The sequence below is a fragment of the Callorhinus ursinus genome, unplaced genomic scaffold (assembly GCF_003265705.2).
Source record: "Callorhinus ursinus isolate GAN/ISIS: 27379988/994484 unplaced genomic scaffold, GSC_fseal_2.0 scaffold1, whole genome shotgun sequence".
Classification (NCBI taxonomy): domain Eukaryota; kingdom Metazoa; phylum Chordata; class Mammalia; order Carnivora; family Otariidae; genus Callorhinus; species Callorhinus ursinus.
Window position 1 is genome coordinate 138,279,251 of NW_027397063.1, and position 22,108 is coordinate 138,301,358.

Genomic DNA, 22,108 nt, shown 5'->3' on the forward strand with positions numbered 1-22,108 from the left:
AATCGGAATCTTATTCTTCTGAAATTTGCATTTCTTTGCCTACTAGTGAGAGTAGAAGATTTATTTCCTTGTTAGGCAGTTTAGAGTTCTTTTATCAGTTGTTTGCTAGTTCATGTGTTTTTTGACTGGAGTGTTCATAAATTTTTTATTGGTAAAAGTGATTTGTACATATTTCAAATACTTTTTCCAAGATTATGTATTTATTTCGACAGACGTATCATAAGGCTGTTCCCCCACCCCTTCTTTAAATTGAAATTTTTAACAACACATTTGGAGTCTTTCTAGTGTAAGTAGAAAAGTAAGAATCTCGATAAATGAATAGTCTATCTTTTTTATTTGCTAAAGTCTTAAATATACTTCTGATTATTTTCCTCTTTCTATTGTTTTATTTATGTTTCCCATACACATTTCAAAACTTTAGTTCTTGCAGCACTTTATATGTTTTAGTAATTGTATGGAAAATACATTATTTAGTATTTTTAGTTATTTTAGCATTTTTAAGTTGGGCAAAAAGCCTTCAATCATTATATCAATCCTGTAAAAATGTCAGTGTAATCATCTCCATTTTATTTTGAAGTTGGGGAAACAGAATCCTAGAGAGGTTATTTTGTCAAGGAATGTGGCATTTGTAGTCAGGTTTGCTTGGCTCCTGATTCCAAGTTCTTTCCCAGTCTGTATATTATGCTGCCACTCCAGTTGTTCAAGAGTTCTCTTATCACTCAATCAAAAGCTATGGTTTTCTTTAAGTCATACATTTTTCTCAAGTTTTTTCTTAAAATGTTTGTATTTTTGTTATTCTTTGTTGAAGGAATTCATCTTTTCATGACCTAATAGAGTGAAAACTATGGAGTTTTCAGTTTTATTTAGCTACTTTCCTAGGCATGTGGAAAAGAAAGAGAAAGCACCAATTATATTTTTGGCATAATGGTTTTAGACTTGAATGCATAAATGCTAAATCTATGAGTACTTAAAAAATTTAAGTGTTTAAAATTTAAGAAGATGCATTTTAATATACATAAAAATCTTTAGCAGGAGTATTCATGATTTATAACTATTTTCTTTAAGTTAATACACATTTTCATTTTCTTGATTTTTTATTTATACTAAAGTCTTATGTTGTATTCTTTGTCAGGGAGTTAAATCTATTTAAATATAGATCTCCTTATATGGAATCTATGTGTATATAGATTGCCGTGAATCCTTTTTAGTTCCTTTTGAGTTAGAATAAGGGATGTGTTATCTTATTCATAAATTTTGGCTTTAAAGTAATACTAGACTGTTTAGAAATTTCTCCTAAATTGACTGTCATTTGTGTTCATCATATTTGCTCTAAACTCAGTTAAAACTTTAGATAAAATGAAAAGATGGATAACAAGTGTTGGGAAAGATGTGGAAATGCAACTTTCATATATTAGTGAAGAATAACTTAGTACAACCACTTGGGAAAATCATTTGACAGCCTCTATTAAAGCTAAAGAGATGCCTACTTCTTGACTTAGAGGCTCTGCTCTCAGGTATATATGCAAGAGAAGTGAATACATACGTTATTTGTTCACGAAAAGATACATAAATGTATCATGAGAATGTCCATAGCAGCTTTATTCATAATAGTCCCAAACTCCAAACAACACAAATGTTCAGGAGTAGAATGGATTCATATATTTTTCTGTGTTCACATAGTAGAACATTATAGAGTAGTAAAATATGAATTGCTTCTGCACAGAACACAGCTGACTTTCATGCCGCTATATTTTTTTACTTTTTTTTTTATATCTTTGCTGTCTCCCCTTTTTTCTTAGTGCTTTCTCTATTTTGTTATTTTTCAAAAAACCAGCATTTTGACTTATTTATCATTTGCCTTTTTTTTCTATTTTCTATGTTATTACCTTATGTTTGCATCTTTATTTTCTTTGATTTTCTTCATTTTTATTTTATTATTTTTTTTCAGTTTCAGTGTTGGGAATTTAGTTCTCATATTTTTGTTCCATTTTCATTTACAAATGTATTTACAGGTTGTATTTTCTTCTGACTGCTGTTCTAAATGTATCCCATATTTTTAAGTTTTTAAATTTTGGCTTGTATAGAGAAAAATTTCCAGGTATAAGGATCTTTTGAATTATTGGTGCTTTTATTAATTTCTAGTTTTATTGCATCATGCTAATAAAAATTTTTTTCTTCTCAAACTATTCCAAAAAAATAGAAGGAAGCTTTCAAATTCACTCTCTGAGTTTCAACATTACTCTTATAACAAAACTAGAAAACGACATTACAGAAAAGAACTACAGGCCAATATATCTGATAAACACAGATGTAAAAATCTCAACAAAATATTAGCAAACTGAATCTAGCAATATATGAAAAAAATCATTCACTACAACCAAGTGGGATTTATTTCAGGGATGCAAGAATGGTTCATTATTCACAACTCAATCAATATACATCACATCAACAAGAGAAGGGATAAAACCATATGATCTCAATAGACACAAAAAAAGCATTTGACAGAGTACAACATTCATTCATAGTTTAAAAACCCTCAACAAAGTAGGTTTAGAGGGAACATAGCTCAACACAATAAACGCCAATAAAGGCCCACAGCTAACATCATACTCAATGGTGAGAAGCCAAGAGCTTTTCCTCTAAGATCAGGAACAAAACAAGGATGTCACTCTCCCGACTTCTATTCAACATAGCACTGGAAATCTTAGCCACACCAATTAGACAAGAAAAAGAAATAAAATGCATCCAGGTTGGTAAGGAAGAAGTAAAACTTTCACTATTTGCAGATGACGTGATACTCTATATAGAAAACCCTAAAGATTCTGCTAAACTACTAGAACTGATGTCACTGGATACAAAACCAATGCACAGAAATCCATTGCATTTCTATGTGCTAATAATCAAGTAGCAGAGAAATTAAGAAAAATCCCATTTTCAGGTGCACCCAAAATAATAAAATACCTCGTAACAAACTTAACTAAGGAGGTAAAAGACATGTACTACAAACTATAAAACACAAATGGAAAGACATTCCATGCTCATGGATTAGAAGAATTAATATTTTTAAAATGCCCATACTACCTAAAGCCATCTATAGATTTATTGCAATCCGTATCAAAATACCAACAACACTTTTCACAGTACCAGAACAAATGATCCTAAAATTTGTATGGAATCCCAGAAGACCCCAAAAAGTCCAAAGCAATCTTGAAAAAGAAGAACAAAGCTGGAGGTATCACAATTCCAGATTTCAAGATATACTACAAAGCTGTAGTAATCAAAACAGTATGGTACTGACACAAAAATGGACACACAGATCAATGTAACAGAATAGGGAGTCCAGAAATAAACCTGTGCTTTTATGGTGAATTAATCTACGACAGTGAAGGCAAGAATATACAATGGGGAAAAGACAGTTATTTCAACAAATGATTCTGGGAAAACTGGAGCACTTTCTTACACTATACACAAAAATAAACTCAAAATGGATTAAGGACCTAACTGTGAGACTTGAAACCATAAGATTCCTAAAAGAAAACATAGTAATTTCTGTGACATCAGCCGTAGAAACAATTTTTTTAGATATGTCTCCTCAGGCAAGGGAAACAAAGGCAAAATTATTGGAACTACACCAAAATAAAAAGCTTTTTCACAGCAAAAGATACCATCAACAACACAAAAAAGCAACCTACTGAATGAGAGAAGATATTTGCAAATGATATAGTCAATATCATTTAGGGGTTAATATCTAAAATATATAAAGAACTTATGCAACTCAATGCCAAAAAGAAAACACCCCAAATCTAATTAAAAATGGGCAGTGGACCTAAAAAGACATTTTTCCAAAGAAGATATACAGATGGCTAACAGACCCATGAAAAGATGGCTCAACATCACTAACAATCAGGGAAATGCAAATCAAAACCACAATGAGATATTGCCATACTCCTGTCAGAGTGACTGGAATCAAAAAGACAAGAGATAACAAATGTTGGTGGGGATGTGAAGGAAAAGGAATCCTCGTGCACTGTTGGTGGGAATGCAAACTGGAGCAGCCACTGTGGGAAACAGTATAGAGCCTCCTCAAAAAATTAAAAATAGAATTACCATATGATCTCATAATTTCGCAACTGGATATTTACCCAAGTAAAATGAAAACAATAATGCAAAAAGATAATGCATCTTTGTTTATTGCAGCATTATTTACAGCCAAGATATGGAAGCAACTGAAGCATCCATTGATAGATGAATGGATAAAGATGATGCCCCCCCCCACACACATATTATTCAGCCATAAAAAGGAATGAGATCTTGCCATTTGCAACAATATGGATGGACTTCAGAGGGTATAATGATAAGTGAAATAAGAGCAAGACAAGTACCATCTGATTTCACTCATATGTGGAATTTAAGAAACAAAACAAATGAACAACCAAAAAAGAGACAAACAAAAAAGACTCTTAAGTACAGAGAACAAACTGGTGGTTGTCAGAGGGGAGGTGGGTTGGGGGAGAGATGAAATCTGAAAATATTTTTTATTTTATGGATTACATTAAGGTTTTCTTTGTGACCTTTTATATGGTCAGTTTAAAGGAACATTTTATGTTGAAGAAAAAGGTACATTTTCTGTTATCTAAGTGTAAAGTTGGATATATACCATAACATCTGTTGTGTATGTCATTTAGTCTTTTATGTTCTCACTTATTTTTGTTCTCTTGACCTTCTTGGGCCGAGAGTGGTATGATAAAGTCTGTTGCTTCTTGCATCTTCTATAGTTTCAACTTTATAAAAGTGGTTACTATGCTCTTTAAGGCATAGCATTCATTACTGTATTCATTACTTGTTAAGTGTTAAGTGGCCTTTAGCATTAAAAAGTCTTCCTCATCTTGTTTACTTCTTTTTGGCCTAAATTCTGCCTTATATGTGAGGCAGAGTCATTCTGTAACTCTTTGTATATTAGGAACACAAACACAGTTCCTACTTTCTATTCTTGTTTGCCTCTCTCACTTTTTATCACTTCTAACATTTACCACTTTATCACTCTAACATGTTAGAAGTGATAAATTTACTTTTTGGAGTACAGTTCTGTGAGGATTAACACATGTGTAGACCCTGTCACTACCACCACAAGAAGGATACAGAACAATTGCGGCATCGCAAAGAATGACATTGTGCTGCTCCCTTTTTAGGCAAACCACCTCCCACCCCATTCCCTGGCAATTACTGATGTCTTCTCTGCCCCAAAGTTTTACCTTTTCTAAAATGTTATGTAAATGGAACTGTTTTGTATGTAATCTTTGAGACTTTTTTTTAAATGCAGTTGAAATTCATCCATGTTGTATCAATAGTTCATTTCTTTTTGTTGCTGAGTACTGTTCCATTATGTAGATATACCACAGTTTATATACCCATGTACTCATTCAAGGACATATGGGTTGTTTTCACTTCTTGACTGTTACACGAAAAGTATTGCTGTCAAATTTTGTGTGTAGGTTTTTCTGTGAGCATACATTTTTATTTCACTAGAATAAATACTTAGAAGTACAGTGGCTGCAACATATATGGTAGTTGTGTGTTTAACAATTTTTTATGAAACTGCCAAGCTGTTTTCTAGAGTAACTGTGCCATTTTGCAGTCCTACTAGCTATGTATATAGAATTCTAGTTGTTCCACATAGTAGTCATTTTTAGTTGGTCATTCAAATAATTGCATAGTGTCTCACTGTGATCTCAACTTGCATTATTTTAATGATTGTGACATTGAGCTTCCTCTTGTGTTTATGTGAATATCTGCATATGTCCTTTGGTGAAATGTCTGTTTAAATATTTTGCCCATTAAAAATGTTTTTTCTTAATACTGAGTTTTGAGAGTTCTTTGTATATTCTGCATACAAATATTTTATGCTAGTATGTGGCTTGTCTTGTTGTATTTGTCTTCCACAGAGGATAATTTTAATATTCATGAAGTTCAGGTCATCAGTTATTTCTTTTATGGATTGTGCTTTTGGTATTATATCTAAAAACTGCCTAATCAAAGGTCATGAAGATTTTCTGTTCTGTTTTCTTGTAAGAACTTTATAGTTTCACATTTTTTATTCAGATATATGATTCATTTTGTATGATTGCAATTTTTGCATATGGTGCACAGTATGAAATGAAGTAAATTTTTTTTTTGTATGTGGATATCCATAATAAGTACTACTTATTGAAAAAACTGTCCTTTATCCTAAGTTCCCTTTGCAACCTGTCCTAAACTAATTGATTCCATTTCTGAACTCTGTTTCCTTGGTCTGTGTATCTGTCATTTTGTCAATACCACATTGTTTTGATTACTCTAGGGTTTTTTTTATGTTTTAAAATAATTGTGTGATTCATCTTTTTCCCCCCAAATTGTTTTGCTTAGGGGTTCCTTTGCCTTTCCATATAAACTTTATGATTAGCTTGTTTATATCTACAAAAAATCCTGCTGGGATTTTTTTTTATTGGAATTAAATCTGTAAGTCAGTTTGGGGGAAAATTGGCATATTAACTATCTTGAGTTTTTAGAGATGAACGTGAAATGTCACTTCATTTATTTATGTCTTTAACATTTTTTCTTTCATGATTGTTGTATAGTTTTCAGCTTAGTGATTCTCCACAAATTTTGTTAGGTTTATACCTGTATTTCTGATGTTGTTCTTGTTAGAGTTATTGAAAAATGATACTTCAAAAAATTTGTTTTCTATTCTAATCGTTCATTACTGGTGTATAGAACTACACCAGATCTTGCTAAACTCATAAGGTATAGAAGCCTTTCTGTAGATTCCTTGGGATTTTCTACATAGACAATCATAACCTCTGAGAATATTGTTTCCATTATAGTGTGAATGACTTTTATTTATTTTTCTTTCCTTATACTGGCAATGACTTTCAGTAAAATATTGAATTATGAGTAATGGGAATGGACATGCTTGTTTAATTCCCAGTCTCCATGGGGAAGCATCAGGTGTTTCCCCTCTAAGTATGATGTTAGCTGCAATTTTTCTTTAATACTCTTTTATAGATTGAGGAAGTTCCCTTCTGTTCCTTGTTCGGTGGGTTTTTATCATGAATGGATGTTGGGGGTGCCTGGGTGGCTCAGTTGTTGAGCGTCTGCCTTCGGCTCGGGTCATGATCCCAGGGTCCTGGGATCGAGCCCCGCATCAGGCTCCCTGCTCTGCGGGAAGCCGGCTTCTCCCTCTCCCACTCCCCCTGCTTGTGTTCCCTCTCTCGCTGTGTCTCTGTCAAATAAATAAATAAAATCTTTAAAAAAAATTGTTATTATCATGAATGGATGTTGAATTGTGTCAAATGCTTTTTCATTATTTATTGATATGATCATGTGATTTTTCTTATTTAATCTGCTGAATTACGTGGATTGATACTCAAATATTGAACCAGTCTTGATTTCTGAGATAAATTCTACTTGATTGTGATCTTATTTATACGTTTTATGTATCATTGGATTCAAATTGCATATATTTGTTGAGGATTTTTGCATCTCTATTCCTAAGGTATGTTTATACTTTTTATTCCTTGTATCGTTAACTGTCTTGGATCTTTTTCATGCCTATAAATGCTTGTGTGTGTGTGTGTGTGTGTGTAAATATATATACATCTGATATGTCCTGTGGCCTCTTGTAGATATTTTTATTCTTTTTTGTTTATTTTTTAAATTTTAGATTTGTGTGGAGTTTACTTGCAGGTATGACACTACCACAAACATGCACTCATTCTGTTAGTTTTGGTTAGCTCAACATTCAGCAGAATTTTATTACATAACTTTCTGTTTTTAGATTGCATTTCAATGCATCAGGTGTTCTGTCCATTTTTTTTCTCCTTAAAGAGATCTCTCCTGGAGTCTTCTAAACAACTCCAATATGGTTAGGCTGCCCTCTGTGCCTGGTTATAACTGTCACCTGGAATCATCGTGGGATTCCCTTCCTCTCTTCCCTTTGTTCAGTATCCTCTGTTTTCTTGGTTCATTTCCCCAGAGTGAGTGTTGGGGGTTATATAGATGAGTGGTGGAATGATAAGTGATTTTGGAAAGATAATAAAAGGCCAGATCATGAAAAGCTTTGTATGCTTTGGTAAGGGTTCATCTCAAGGATTGCAGCAACTATTGAGGATATTTTATAGGTGAATAACATAATCATATTCGCTGTTGGAGAAGAGCACTGTGGCTATCACTTGTGAAATAGATGGAAGAAAGCAAAGTTATAGTAATTCAGGAAAAATATAATGGTGCATTGAAATATAAGGCAATGTTAGTGGGGGTATCACTCTCACAGTAATTGGGGATCAATTGGACATGGGAGGAAGGAGGAGTCGAGGAAGATGCTCAGGTTTTTAAGTTTGATCTTGAATTGATGATCCTCAGAGGGCGAGTATCATGTTTAGGGTAGGTTCTGAGTTTAGTGTTGGATGTGTGGTTCAAAGGATTGTAGTATACCCTTTACCCACATTTAGCAAATGTTAGTATTTTACCATGTTTGATTTATACTTTCTTTCTTTTACCGTGTGTGTGCATGTGTGTGGCCAAAATGAGAAGAGGTTGGAGACCTGATGCTCCTTTACTTTTTTTGTTTGTTTTGTTTTGGTTTTTGATGCTCCTTTAGTTTTAATTACTTTACTGAATATTCCCTAAAAACAAGCCATGGATTTAAAAAGAAATTAACATTTAAAATTTAACGTTATTAACTCATCTACAGACCTTATTCAGATTTTGCAATTGTCCCAGTAATGTTCTTTTATGTGAAACAAAGTTGCCAGATCTTGAATTGCATCAGTTATCATGACTTTTTAGTCTCCTGTAATCCGAACAGTTTTTCAGTCTAAGGCTAGTGGATCTTTGAGTGGTTTTGGAATTATGTGTTTGTGTGGCAGGTGGTATTAGTGTGGGAAACAGATTTGTAATTGTGGTACTTGGGCCCAGGGTATAAATTAGAATGGGAATTGACTGTGGAGAATTGGGTTTTCTACTGTCTACCTGCTGGAAAGGTGGAAACAGATCTATTACTCAAAGATACCTTAGTGTTGATTTGTTTTTTAACCCTAGGTGATGAATTAGCTTGATTATTTTGTTCATGACCTGGTGAGACTCATGCATAGGTATAGATATGTAGGTATTTCTCCATCCTTAAATAAAAGCAGGTGCCTGACTATGTAAATTCTTCCTGCTTGGCAGCATAGCACCCAGTGTAAAAGGACCGTGGCATGGCCAAAAAATCGAACTGCTTACATTTGCCTTGGACATAATAGTGTCACTGTTAGGTGTTTGCTTCTCTTCAGGACCATTGGGAAGTTCCACTCTTGCTCTGTGTAGCCATCTTGCTAACAGTACAATCCAGTATTCCTGCCTGCTTACATTCATTAACTCTGTGTGCATATATGTATGTGTCTGCATTTCCTTTTTGCATATCTATAGGTACCTGAGATGATGTACAATCTGTTAGAAGGGAAAATAATATAAATAGTAGTCAGTATGTGTTCCTCTGTGTTGTATTATGCCTTTGGTTACAGAATGTTATAGAAATATAGGTTCTTCTTTTGGGTATTCGTATATCCGTAGGACCTTAGTTATATAGACTAGAGATGTGTTTTCTATAGATGCAGGTTTGTACAGATGTTCACGTGTACGTGCAGTTGTGACTTGCAATTTTTCTAGTTATTTATTGCCACACTTCCTGTTGGGTGGTTGAATGGTTAAGAGGAAGGCTTTGTTGTCCCACTGGCCTTGATTTCAATCCAACTTTTTGAATTGGTTAACTTTTCAAGATTGATTTTCCTCTTTAAAATAGGGATAACGGGGCACCTGGGTGGCTCAGTCGTTAAGTGTCTGCCTTCAGCTCAGGTCATGGTCCCAGGGTCCTGGGATCGAGCCCCACATCAGGCTCCCTGCGTGGTGGGAAGCCTGCTTCTCCCTCTCCCACTCCCCCTGCTTGTGTTCCTCTCTCGCTGTTTCTCTCTGTGAAATAAATAAATAAAATCTTTAAAAAAAATAAGTAAAATAAAATAGGGATAAATGGGGTGCCTGAAACTATGGAAGGAGCCAAGATGTCCATCAACAGATGAATGGATAACGAATATGTGGTATATATATATATAATGGAATATTATGCAGCCATCAAAAGGAATGAAATCTTGCCATTTGCAACGACGTGGATGAAACTAGAGGGTATTATGCTAAGTGAAATAAGTCAATCAGAAAAAGACAGGTATCATTTGATCTCACTGATATAAGGAATTCTTAATCTCAGGAAACAAACAGGTTGCTGGAGTGGTGGGGGGTGGGAGGGATGGGATGGCTGCGTGATAGATATTGGGGAGGGTATGTGCCATGGTGAGCACTGTGAATTGTGTAAGACTGATGAATCATAGACCTGTACCTCTGAAACAAATAATACATTATATATTAAAAAAAAAAGATAGGAAGGGAAAAATGAAGGGGGGATATCAGAGGGGGATACAAACAATGAAAGACTATGGACTGAGAAACAAACAGGATTTTAGAGGGGGGTGGGGGGATGGGTTAGCCTGGTGATGGGTATTAAAGGGTACATACTGAATGGAGCACTGGGTGTTATATGCAAACAACGAATCATGGATCACTACATCACAAACTAATGATGTGATTAATATAACATAGTAAAATTAAAAAACAAAACATTGGGGCGCCTGGGTGGCTCAGTCGGTTAAGCATCTGCCTTCGGCTGAGGTTGATCCTGGGGTCCTGGGGTTAAGCCCTGCAAGGAGCACCTCACTGGGCTCCCAGCTCAGTGGGGAGTCTGCTTCTCTCTCTCCCTCTGCCCCTTCCCCCCCGACTCATGCTCTCTCTCTCAAATAGATGAATAAAATCTTTTAAAAAAAAATAGGGATCATAGTATCATGTTGTTATGGCTAGTTTTCAGGTTTAAATGGGATAATACATACTAAAATTTTAGTATAGAGTCCAGCGCCAATTAAGAATGCAAAACCAGTAGCTGATATTTTATTTTTTTGCGCTCTGTTTAGTTATTGTACACTACTGACCCTGATAGTTGACTGCTCTATTCATTTCATGTTTTCTCAAAAAGTATTTTATTATCTTCCACAGGATTTTGTCTCTACAATTATCCGTTTACTTGACAGCCCCTCAACTTCCATTAGAGCAAAAGCCTTCCTCGTTCTTTTATATATTTTGATTCATAACCATGAGATGCTGCTGCTCAGCTGCCAGGCAAGGTATGATTTTCTCTGATATGGTTTCATCAATAACATCGATTTGGAACCTCTTTTATTGTTAGTATTTCTTGGCCTCTGTATGCCTAATGCTGAAAATTTTTTTTCCTGGACCTTTCTATGGGTTTAATTTTTCACATACAGCTGCAGCTGGGAAATACAGAGGACCGAGAGAAGACCTCTGGAGCTGAGGCAGGGTGGTGGGAAGGAGCTGGAGTTCCTAGGTGTGAGGACGGTCCAAGTCAGGGTGTTAAAGTTGGTTCTGGCTTGCATCTTTGGGAGGCATTCTTGACTCTTGGTTTGGTCATAGTTTTCACTTTTGTAAGATTCTGGAATGAGCAGCTGGAAGCCCAGCGGAATAGTCTAGTGAAGTGTAGAGGAAGAGGCAGAGCAGGGACAAGTTTCTGGACTGGACCTAGGCTGGGCAGATCTCTCTCTCCCTGGGTTCCACCTACTTCCTCGAAAAGGAGAACCTGTTCTGACGCACCTCAGATTCCCTTCATGCTTTGATGCTTCCTGATGAGCATCTGGACTGTCTGGTCCATGCAAAATTACAACCCAGAGGAACCTTGAATATATGGTTGAATGTCTGTTTCTTGATTTAGCTTGTTACTCACTGTAGAATACTGAGGAGACCCTAGAATTGCTGAGATTGATCTAGATTAGAGATTGGAAGACTTTTTTCCTGTAAATAGAGTAAATATTTTAGGATTTATGGGTTAAGAGGCAAAATTGTGGCTATTTGTATTTACGTAACAAGAAAAAACAAACTTCCACAAATTTTTTATTGATGAACGTACTTCTATAACAGGAGAGGGAACCAATATCTACAGATTTTTAAATTGACATAGGAAAAATATACTAATAAATGAGTACAATTTTTTTTGTAATGCAGGTCTACAGATGAGAAGAACAGAATTCTTTTTCTGAGGGAGAGATAACATTTTGCTTAATTAGGGATCAAAGTCAGTGTCTTCCTCATCAAATCAGTTGTAAATGTCTATGTTAGTGCTCATTGCTAGCTTAATTTTGTGTATCTTGTCTTTGAAATGTCTTTTCTTATAGATAGGTATTGTCACATACCAATATTAGTTCATGAGTATGTGATTTTAATTGAGCATATTCATTGCTTGGAAGGCATTTGTAGGATTCTATTAGATTCTTCCTTGACATCTGCCTTTTAGCATGTCCTTATGTTGCAGGTTAATCAGACTAAGTGAAGGGTATGTAGAAGCTCCTACAGAGCCTTCTTTCTTGTCTCAGGGATCATCGTCCAGCTTTGTTTTACATCCAGTGTCTTGAAAACTGATGTTTCACATATTTTGTCTATCTTGTAGTTGTGTTTTTTAAAAACTTTTTATTTAAATTCAATTTCGTGAACATATACTGTATTATTAGTTTCAGGGATAGAAGTTAGTGTTTTATCAGTTGCATATAACACCCAGTCCTCTTTATGTCATGTGCCCTCCTTAATACCCATCACCCAATTACCCCATCCCCCCATCCACCTCCCCTCCAGCAACCCTCACTTGTTCCCTATAGTTAAGAGTCTCTGATGGTTTGCCTCCCTCTCTGTTTTCATCTTATTTTATTTTTCCTTCCTTTCCCCTGTGTTCATGTGTTTTGTTTCTTAAATTCCACATATGAGTGAGATCACTTGGTATTTGTCTTTCTCTGATTTCGCTTAGCATAATGCCCTCTAGTTCCATCCACGTTGTTGCAAATGGCAAGATTTCATTCTTTTTGATGGCTGCATAATATTCCATTGTATGTATATATGTGTGTGTGTATATATATATACCACAACTTTTTTATCCATTCATCTGTCAATGGAGCTCTAGGCTCTTTCCATATTTTGGCTATTGTGGACATTGCTGCTGTAAACTTCGGGGTGCATGTGCCCCTTTGAATCACTATGTTTGTATCCTTTGGATAAATAACCTAGTAGTGCAATTGCTTGGTCGTATGGTAGCTCTATTTTCAACTTTTTGAGGAACCTCCATACTGTTTTCCACAGTGGCTGCCCCAGCTTGCATTCCCACCAACAGTGTAGGAGGATTCTCCTTTCTCCACATCCTTGCCGACATCTGCCATTTCCTGACTTGTTAATTTTAGCCATTCTGACCAGTGTGAGGTAGTATCTCATTGTGGTTTTGATTTGTATTTCCCTGATGCTGAGTAATGTTGAACATTTTTTAATGTCCCTGTTAGCCATTTGTATGTCTTCTTTGGAGAAATGTCTGTTCATGTCTTTCCCCATTTCTTGATTGGATTATTTTTTCTTTGGGCGTTGAGTTTGGTAAGTTCTTTACCATAATAAAATAAAAATAAAAAACAAAGCAAAACATTGGGGCACCTGGGTGACTCAGATTTTGGATACTAGCCCTTTATATGATAAGGCATTTGCAAATATCTTTTCCCATTCCATACGTGTCTTTTAGTTTTGTCAACTGTTTTCCTTTGCTATGCAAAAGCTTTTTATCCTGATGAAGTCCCAGTAGTTCATTTTGCTTTTGTTTCCCTTGCCTTTGGATATTGTTTAGCACAAAGTTGCTGTGGCCGTGGTCAAAGAGGTTGCTGCCTATATTCTCCTCTAGGATTTTGATGGACTCCTGTCTCCCATTTAGGTCTTTCATCCATCCTGAGCTTATTTTTGTGTGTGGTGTAAGGAAGTGGTCCAGTTTCATTCTTCCGCATGTGGCTGTCCAGTGTTCCCAGCACCGTTTGTTGAAGAGATTTTTCTTTTTTCCATTGCCTATTCTTTCCTGCTTTGTCGAAGATTAGTTAAGCATATTGTTGAGGGTCCATTTCTGGACTCTCTATGCTGTTCCATTGATCTGTGTGTCTGTTCTTGTGCCAGTGCCGTACCGTTCCGATGGCTGCATATTTTATAGTTGTTTCAAATGGGAGCATGCGTCCTGTTTCTTAGTCCATTAGAACCGGAAGGTGAAGTTCTTGTCTATTTGTAAAGGCCTCTCACCACTCACTTTGCTGCCTCTGCTCTGTGTGTCTACCATCATTTTCACCAGGGCAAATAATATAGTTTCTCAACAGATGTTCTTACATCGTTTCCTAGACTCATAGTCTGGTCTTCATGTAGGAACTAGAGAAACTCTTACACAGTGTGAATTGACTTTTGTTTCTTCCCTGCTCAGACTCTTCTAAAAACATCCTGTCATGCTGAAATGATGGCCTTGGCCTCCTCTGCCCTACTTCACCTAGTCCCTGCCCACCTGTCAGCCTGTGTCTTCTGACTCTTCTTGGCTCTCGCTCCATTCCAGCCACATAGTTTCTCTTACTGCTTTTCGAACACAGTAAGCCTACTAGACCCACAACAGGGCCCTTCCCAGGTGCTGTTCCTTGTGCCCATTTTGCTTTTCCCCCAGAGGCTGGCTTCCTCGGGTCATTCAGGTTTCTGGTCAGTGTAAGGGTCTCTTCTTCTGAGAGCCACTCTGCTCATCCTGTCTCAAATCCCCCTCTCAGGCCCCACTGCAGAAACGCTTTAACTGGTGAGAATCAAAGCATTCAGACCATCAGAGCCTGTGCATGATCTTTTTGGTCCTCCCAGGAAACGGCTATGGTTTCTGTGTGTCTGAATGAATATTTAGAAACTTGAGCAGTGGTGGGAAGACGGTGGTCTGAATGCATACCCTGGCCCCAGCTTCCACCCTGCCGACTCTCTGGAGCTCCACAGTGAGCAGGATGCATGTAGAGAAGGAGCCTGGAAGATGAGGCTTAGCCTTGCCGGAGAGGTGAGGACAGGCTCTGTTCTTCCTGTGCTTTGTGGCAGAGTTGACTCTCTGTCTTCTAAACCTAGGTGAACGGCAGATCCTGGGGCTTCCTCAGGGTCCAAAACGCAGATGCTTTCTATGTTTGGTTGTTGGGGCCAGCATGCCAGTTCCCAGGAGACTGGGAGCAGGACTGAATGGGGGCCAGTCTGCCCCCGGTCGGTGAGGTTGCAGGCAGATGACCTCATTTCCTTGCACTTGAAGAGAACAGCCCCCTCTCACCACCTGCCTCTTTGCCACAACCTGTCCTGGTCAGGTGCTGAGTAGATGAAGTCCTGAATAAGCACATTTGTCATAGTCTGTTGAGAGAGACATGGTACTTGGAGGAGGAGGAAAAAGAACAGGTAGCGCTTACTGGGACAGAACGAATGGAATTGACAGAATTTTAACAAACAAGTAATGAGAACTCTGCGGAGAGGCACTTTTTTGAAATTCAGCAGAGGAACTAAAAGAGCATGGCCTCTGCTGGGGATGGTGTTAGGGCTTTGAAAGGGGGTATGAAAGAATACCCTGAACCACACCGAGCTCCTGACAGAGACCTGGACAGTTCATGTGAAAATAGGAAAGATGGAGTGAGCTTCCAGGAGACCTCACATGCCCTGAATGCCCCGGGGGACGAAAGGAACCGATGGAGGGTTTCTAACTGAAGACATGTTAGCAGTCGTCGTCTGCTCAAACATGTTCTCTTCTGATACTGTACCGAGCTGCAAGTAAAGGAATGAGAATGTCACAAAACTACAAAGGCAAAGGGAAAGATGACTAAAACCGATGAGCATTGTCATCCCATCTTTGGGTTTTGGAAGCTGGAAAGCTGAGAGATGAATGCTTGCTCATTTAGCAGAATGGAGATTGCCGAGGTCCCTTTTTGTCTGCAAGGGGAAAGCCAGGAGGAGATCTGATGCCTGCATGACAGAACTCTGGAAAGGTTGGGAATTAGGGGTGCCTGCTAGGTTTGATGGCGGTGGTGAGGGAGAGGGGAAACTCAAGGCAGGATTGATGGGGAATCTGCAGGGAGGGTTAATCCCCACCCTGTCCTCCAACACAAACATCCAGGAGACTCCTCCGCCTTTTCTGTCTCAGCAAGAGACTTGAAATGCATTCTGGATAGTGCGAACTGGAAATGCTGCCAATTTGGGTATTTTCACATATAGGTAAGAGCGAGGTGAGGTAGGTGCCTTGTGAGAAATCTGAGGATTGTCTGCAAGTCTACTTACTCTGAAGGGTGAGGCCTTTCACCCCCTTTCCTACCGCACTTGCAGACTGTTGGCAGCCTGGCTGATGTACTCTTGGCCAGAATCTGGAGATTCATCTCCGGGAAGCTGACCAAATCCTGATAAAAGCCCCACAGGGGCTGCCATTTGGATGTCCCCTTCTGCAGCTAATGACAGTTTGCCGAATATTCTTGGAGTGGAGCCCATCAGCCTTAGGCCCTGCTCCTGCACACACACCTCCCAACAACACTTCAGTGCATCATTTAAAAATATAAATGGAACTCAAGAATCACCAGGTACTTAAGGGAAGCCTCTAACATAGGATGCAGAAGCCAAAACTTGCCAACAGATAAAAGGGATGTGGCAGAAATAGAGATGAAAGTTCTGAACAGACACTTCATGGAGAAAGGAATGAGGAGGACCTTTAAACCTACAAGTAAATGTGAAAGCTTCCTCATTGTAAGAGGAATGCACTTCGCTCTTCCTCATTCTAAGGGAAACCAGCAGAGATAGTGTTTCTCACTTAGTGCCCTGGCAGGGTCTGAAAATGTATTCTCTTGGTGAGGCTGTGGGGAAATCAGCCTTCTTCTTTGGATCTATTTTTATTAATTGTTTTATATGTAAGTCACATTTGTCTTATGCTTAGGTTTCTTTTTTTTTTTTTTTAATAAATTCAGTTAGCCAACATATAGTACATCATTAGTTTTTGATGTAGTGTTCAATGATTCATTAGTTGTGTATAACACCCAGGGCTCATCATATCACCTGCCCTCCTTAATACCCATCACCCAGTTACCCCAACCCCCCACCCACCTCCCCTTCTGCAACCCTCAGTTTGTTTCCCAGAATCGAGTCTCTCATGGTTCGTCTCCCTCTCTGATTTCTTCCCACTCAGTTTTCCCGCCCTTCCCCTGTGTTCCTCTGTGCTGTTCCTTCTGGTCCACATATGAGTGAAACCATGTGATAACCTTTCTCTGCTTGACTTATTTCACTTAGCATAATCCCCTCCAGTTCCATCCATGTTGACATAAATGGTAGGTATTCGTCCTTTCTGATGGCTGAGTAATATTCCATTATATATATGGACCACATCTTCTTTATCCATTCTTTTGTTGAAGGGCATCTCTGCTCCTTCCACAGTTTGGCTCTTGTGGACATTGCTGCTGTGAACATTGGGGTACGGTTGCCCCTTCTTTTCATTGTATCTCTATCTTTGGGGCAAATACCCAGTAGTGCAATTGCTGGATCGTATGGTAGCTCTATTTTTAACTGTTTGAGGAACCTCCATACTGTTTTCCAGAGTAGTTGCACCAGCTGGCATTCCCACCAACAGTGTAGGAGGGTTCCCCTTTCTCCACATCCTCACCAACATTCGTTGTTCCCTGAATTGTTAATTTTAGCCATTTTGACTGGTATAAGGTGGTATCTCATTGTGGTTTTGATTTGTATTTCCCTGATGACAAGTGATGTGGAGCATTTTTTCATGTGTCTGTTGGCCATTTGTATGTCTTCTTTAAAACCAGCCTTCTCATACTTTGCTGGTGGGGATGTAAAATATTGTAGTTACTGTGAAGAGGAATTTCATAATATCTAGAAAAATTGCATGTTTTCACCCTTTTGCCCAGCCATTTTACTTCTAGGCAAGAGTGTCCAAAGATCCATTATTAGCAAAGAAGTGAAGTCACACATCCACCAGGCATTGCTTGTTATGGCAAAAGCCTATAAAAAAATATGCATCAGCAGGAGACTGGCTAGAGAACTGTTGGCAACTTTGTGTGAGTTTTATATTCCCACTGTAACAAATTACCACAAACTCCGTGGTTTAAGACAATGCACGTTATTAATCCAACAGTTCCAAAGGGTTGGGAGTCAGGGCTTTGTAGCGGGACCCTCTGCTCGTGTGTCACAGGCTTGAAGGGAAGGTGTTGGCTGGTGCTGCAGTCTTCATCTGAGGCTCAGGGTCCTCTTCTAAGCTCACCGATTGTTGGTGGAATTTATTTCCTTGCAGCTGTAGGACTGAAGTTCCCATTTCCTTGGTGGCTTTTGGCTGGTGATAGCTCTCAGATTCTAGAGGCTGACTTTCCTCTCCATCGGCAGTTCACAGTGGAGCTGTTTGCTTTCTTCCTGGAGGCCAACAGGGGACTATGTATTCCTCGAATCCTCTCCATCCCCTCAAATGTCCTTGACCTCCCTCTTCTGCTGCCAGCCACAGAAAACTCTGCTTTTACAGGTTTCACCTGATTGGCTTAGGGTCGTGTAGATAATCTACGTATTTTTAGCTTAATTTTCAAATTCTCTTCACTGTAGTACCTAGATTAGTGTTTGATGCAGGAGGGGTGGGAATCTTGGGAGAGGCACATCTTTAGGATTCTGCCAACCACAGTCCCCATAATGGAGGACTAGAGAGCTGTGAGAAGGGACCAGGAAGATCTCGATACACAAGCATGGTGTGGTCTCCAATATATGTTATTATCCTGAAAACAAGCAAGGTGCAGAACAGTATTTATGGTATATACTACCTTTTGTATAAGAAAGGGGGTGAGGGATGCCTGAATGGCTCAGTCGGTTAAGTGTCTGCCTTCAGCTCAGGTCATGATCCCAGAATCCTGGGATCGAGTCCTACATTTGGCTCCTTGCTCAGTGGGGAGCCTGATTCTCCCTCTGCCTGCCTCCCCCTGCTTGTGCTTGCTCTCTGTCCCTCTCTCCCTCTCTCTCTGACAAATAAATAAAATCTGATTAAAAAAAGGGGGGGTGGAAACAAAAGATACATGCATTTACTAATATTTTCAAAAAGAGAATGGAAGGATAAATGAAAAATTAACAAAAAATAACAATTTATAGGGAAAGGAAGAGAATAGGGAGTAGGGGCAGGGATGAAAGCTCTACTTCTCTGAATGTAAATGGTTTATGACTTAGATTTAAAAACCATGTAAATGTTGTACATGATTAAAAATAAAATAAAAATGATAAAAAGGAAGTAGTGTAAAAATGGAAAAAATAACCTGGTATCAACTTTGTGGTATAACTACCCAGAGAAGAGAGATAAACATGTTTTTAGATCACAGTACTTCGCAGTATATTTCTATTGGGATATATTTTAGGGACTAAAAAACCCCATTAAGAAACTTACAGCTGTGGGACGCCTGGGTGGCTCAGTTGGTTGGGCGGCTGCCTTCAGCCCGGGTCATGATCCCAGGACCCTGGGATCAAGTCCCGCATCGGGCTCCTTGCTCGGCAGGGGGCCTGCTTCTCCCTCTCTCTCCCTCTGCTTGTGCTCTGTCAAATAAATAAAATCTTAAAAAAAAAAAAAAAAGAAACTTACAGCTGTATTTTGTTGTTGTTGGTGGTGGTAATAATTGTACTTCTGGCTTGAAACTGTTGTATATACCTGTATGTATAGGAAGAGAAGCTAATAATTATGCCAATTGTAATAGGAGCCAAGGATTTTCAGCATAAAAGAAAACACACAATTATGAAATAAAAACTAAAAGCCTGTCACCCTTAATTGAAATCAAAATTATTAGGATGAACTCATAGTCTTTTTATTTTTGTTTGTTTTTTGATTTAGTCTCTTTTGAAAAAAGTCACTTATTTTATAGTTTATTTATTTATTTATTTTATAGTTTTATCTACTAAAAATCCAGCACAAATTTTAATTCCTAAATGCTCTTTTCCACTAAAAGGAACCATGCCTTTCATGCAGATGGCCTCTATGGTGGACACAGCTACACAGTCATGCAAGAGATAAGCAAAATAGAGCCCACGACATGTCATTCCTGAAAAAGCAAGGAAATTCCCAGAAACTGCTAAGGTCACATCAAAGGAACATAAGATCCAACATGAAGGAGCTTCTGCTGGCCCAAGATGGCATTTTGACCATTAAAAGGAATAATGACTGCAATATAATAAAATAGTGTAAAAAATTTTTGAGGTCATGATTATAATAAACAACCTTTGTTAGGACAGGTGACCATTATCCTGAAAATTGTTTAGTCAGGGGCCAAAATCAGTATTTACCCAGCATTTAACAGACTTTAATTCAGAATAATCAAATAGTTGATTTGGCAAAGTTCTTCTTTATAGAAATCTCATAGCTAAGCAATATAGGAGAAATGATAGAATTATCATTTCTATCATTTAAAAATGATATCTCCATTTTGCAAGTCTTCAACTCATAAATTAATTAACTTAAAAAAAACATTTGGAAAAATCTTTTGATATACGCTTTAACATTTCTTTTGGGTAACTTTCTAGAAGTGAAATTGCTGGGTCTTATGGTAGGTCTTATGTTTTTAAGAAGCAGCAAGCTATTTTTCAAAGTAGTTGTACCGTTTTACATTTTCCCCCACAGTGTTTGGGAATTCCAGTTTTTCCACATCCTTGCCAACTCCCTATGACTAGTCTTGTTTTAATGTTACCCATTCAACCAGGTGTGTCATTCTGTCTTGCTGTGGTTTAAATTTGCATTTCCCTAATGATTTATGATTTAGAGCATCTTTTCATGTACCTATTTGTCATTTCTGTATCTTGTTGAACCATCTATGCATATCTTCTCCTTTATTAAAAAGGGTTGTTTTCTTAGTTTTGAGGGTTTTAAAATATATATTTATGATAGAAGTTATTTATCAGATGTGTGACTTGCAAATATTGTCTCTCAGTGGCTTGTCTGTTTAATCTTTTAAATGTCTTTCAAAGAGCAGACATGTCCAAATGGACATGGATAAACTGGCCTATTTATATAAGGGATCCTTACTTTGCAATAACTACTTAGCAATAAGTAGTTTTTAGGACTGAAAGGTTTCATCCTACTTGAAAGTTAACAGGCAAACCTGCTGGCTTTAATAGATGGAGGTGGAAGACACAGACTCCTGGGTCAGAGACAGAACTTTATCACCCCAGGGCACAGTGGAGGGCCTGAGGGTTATGTTTGAATTGGTTCCCCTTGACTCCCAGGGCCCACAGTGGAGGGAACAATGTGCAAGCAGGTCCAGGTGGATGTTGTGCACATGGGGAGGTTGGTTTGTGTCATTGCTGAGCTCCGGGATTAGGAAACCCTCATTTTATGAGGGGTGCTGGCAAATCTGCCCAACTTTTACCCATAGGAGACATTATCTTCATTATCCTGATTGGAAAATAAATCTGCCTCCTTCCCAGGGGCATTCTTTCCTCCATCCCATTCCTTCTTTCCTTTCTCTCTCTCTCTCTCTCTAGTTTAAGTATAATACTGGCCTCATAAAGTGAGTTGGGAATATGTTCCTTCCTCCTCTGTTTTCTGGAGGAGATTGTATAAAATTGGTGTTAAGTTTTCTTTAAATGTTTGGTAGATTGCTCCAATGAATTCATCTGGGCTTGGAGATTTATTTAATTTTTTGGAGCATTTTACCCAAATCTAATTTTTTAATCAGTGCAGGGCCATTCAGATTATTAATTTTGTCTTTAGTCAAGTTTTGGTAACTTAAAGTTTTTGAAGAATTGGCCCATTTCTTCTATGTTGTTGAGTTTATGAGAATAAAGTTTTTTTTCCCCCATTTTTTATTGTTATGTTAATCACCATACATTACATCATTAGTTTTTGATGTAGTGTTCCATGATTCATTGTTTGTGCATAACACCCAGTGCTACACGCAGAATGTGCCCTCTTTAATACCCATCACCAGGCTAACCCATCCCCCAGCCCCCTCCCCTCTAGAACCCTCAGTTTGTTTTTCAGAGTCCATCATCTCTCATGGTTCGTCTCCCCCTCCGACTTACTCCCCTTCATTCTTCCCCTCCTGCTATCTTCTTCTTTTTTTTTTTTTTTTTTAACATATATTGCATTATTTGTTTCAGAGGTACAGATCTGTGATTCAACAGTCTTGCACAATTCACAGCG

General features: G+C 38.0%; 1 protein-coding gene across 4 annotated transcripts in view; it reads left to right on the forward strand.

Moving 5' to 3' along the window:
- ULK4 (unc-51 like kinase 4) overlaps positions 1-22,108 on the forward strand; it is a 608,666-nt gene that overhangs the window by 148,204 nt on the left and 438,354 nt on the right. For all 4 annotated transcript variants that reach the window (XM_025883716.2, XM_025883719.2, XM_073901588.1 and 1 more), the window contains one exon: positions 11,113-11,240. In XM_025883716.2, coding sequence (XP_025739501.1) covers positions 11,113-11,240 — 128 coding nt within the window. The remainder of the gene's footprint in view (positions 1-11,112; positions 11,241-22,108) is intronic.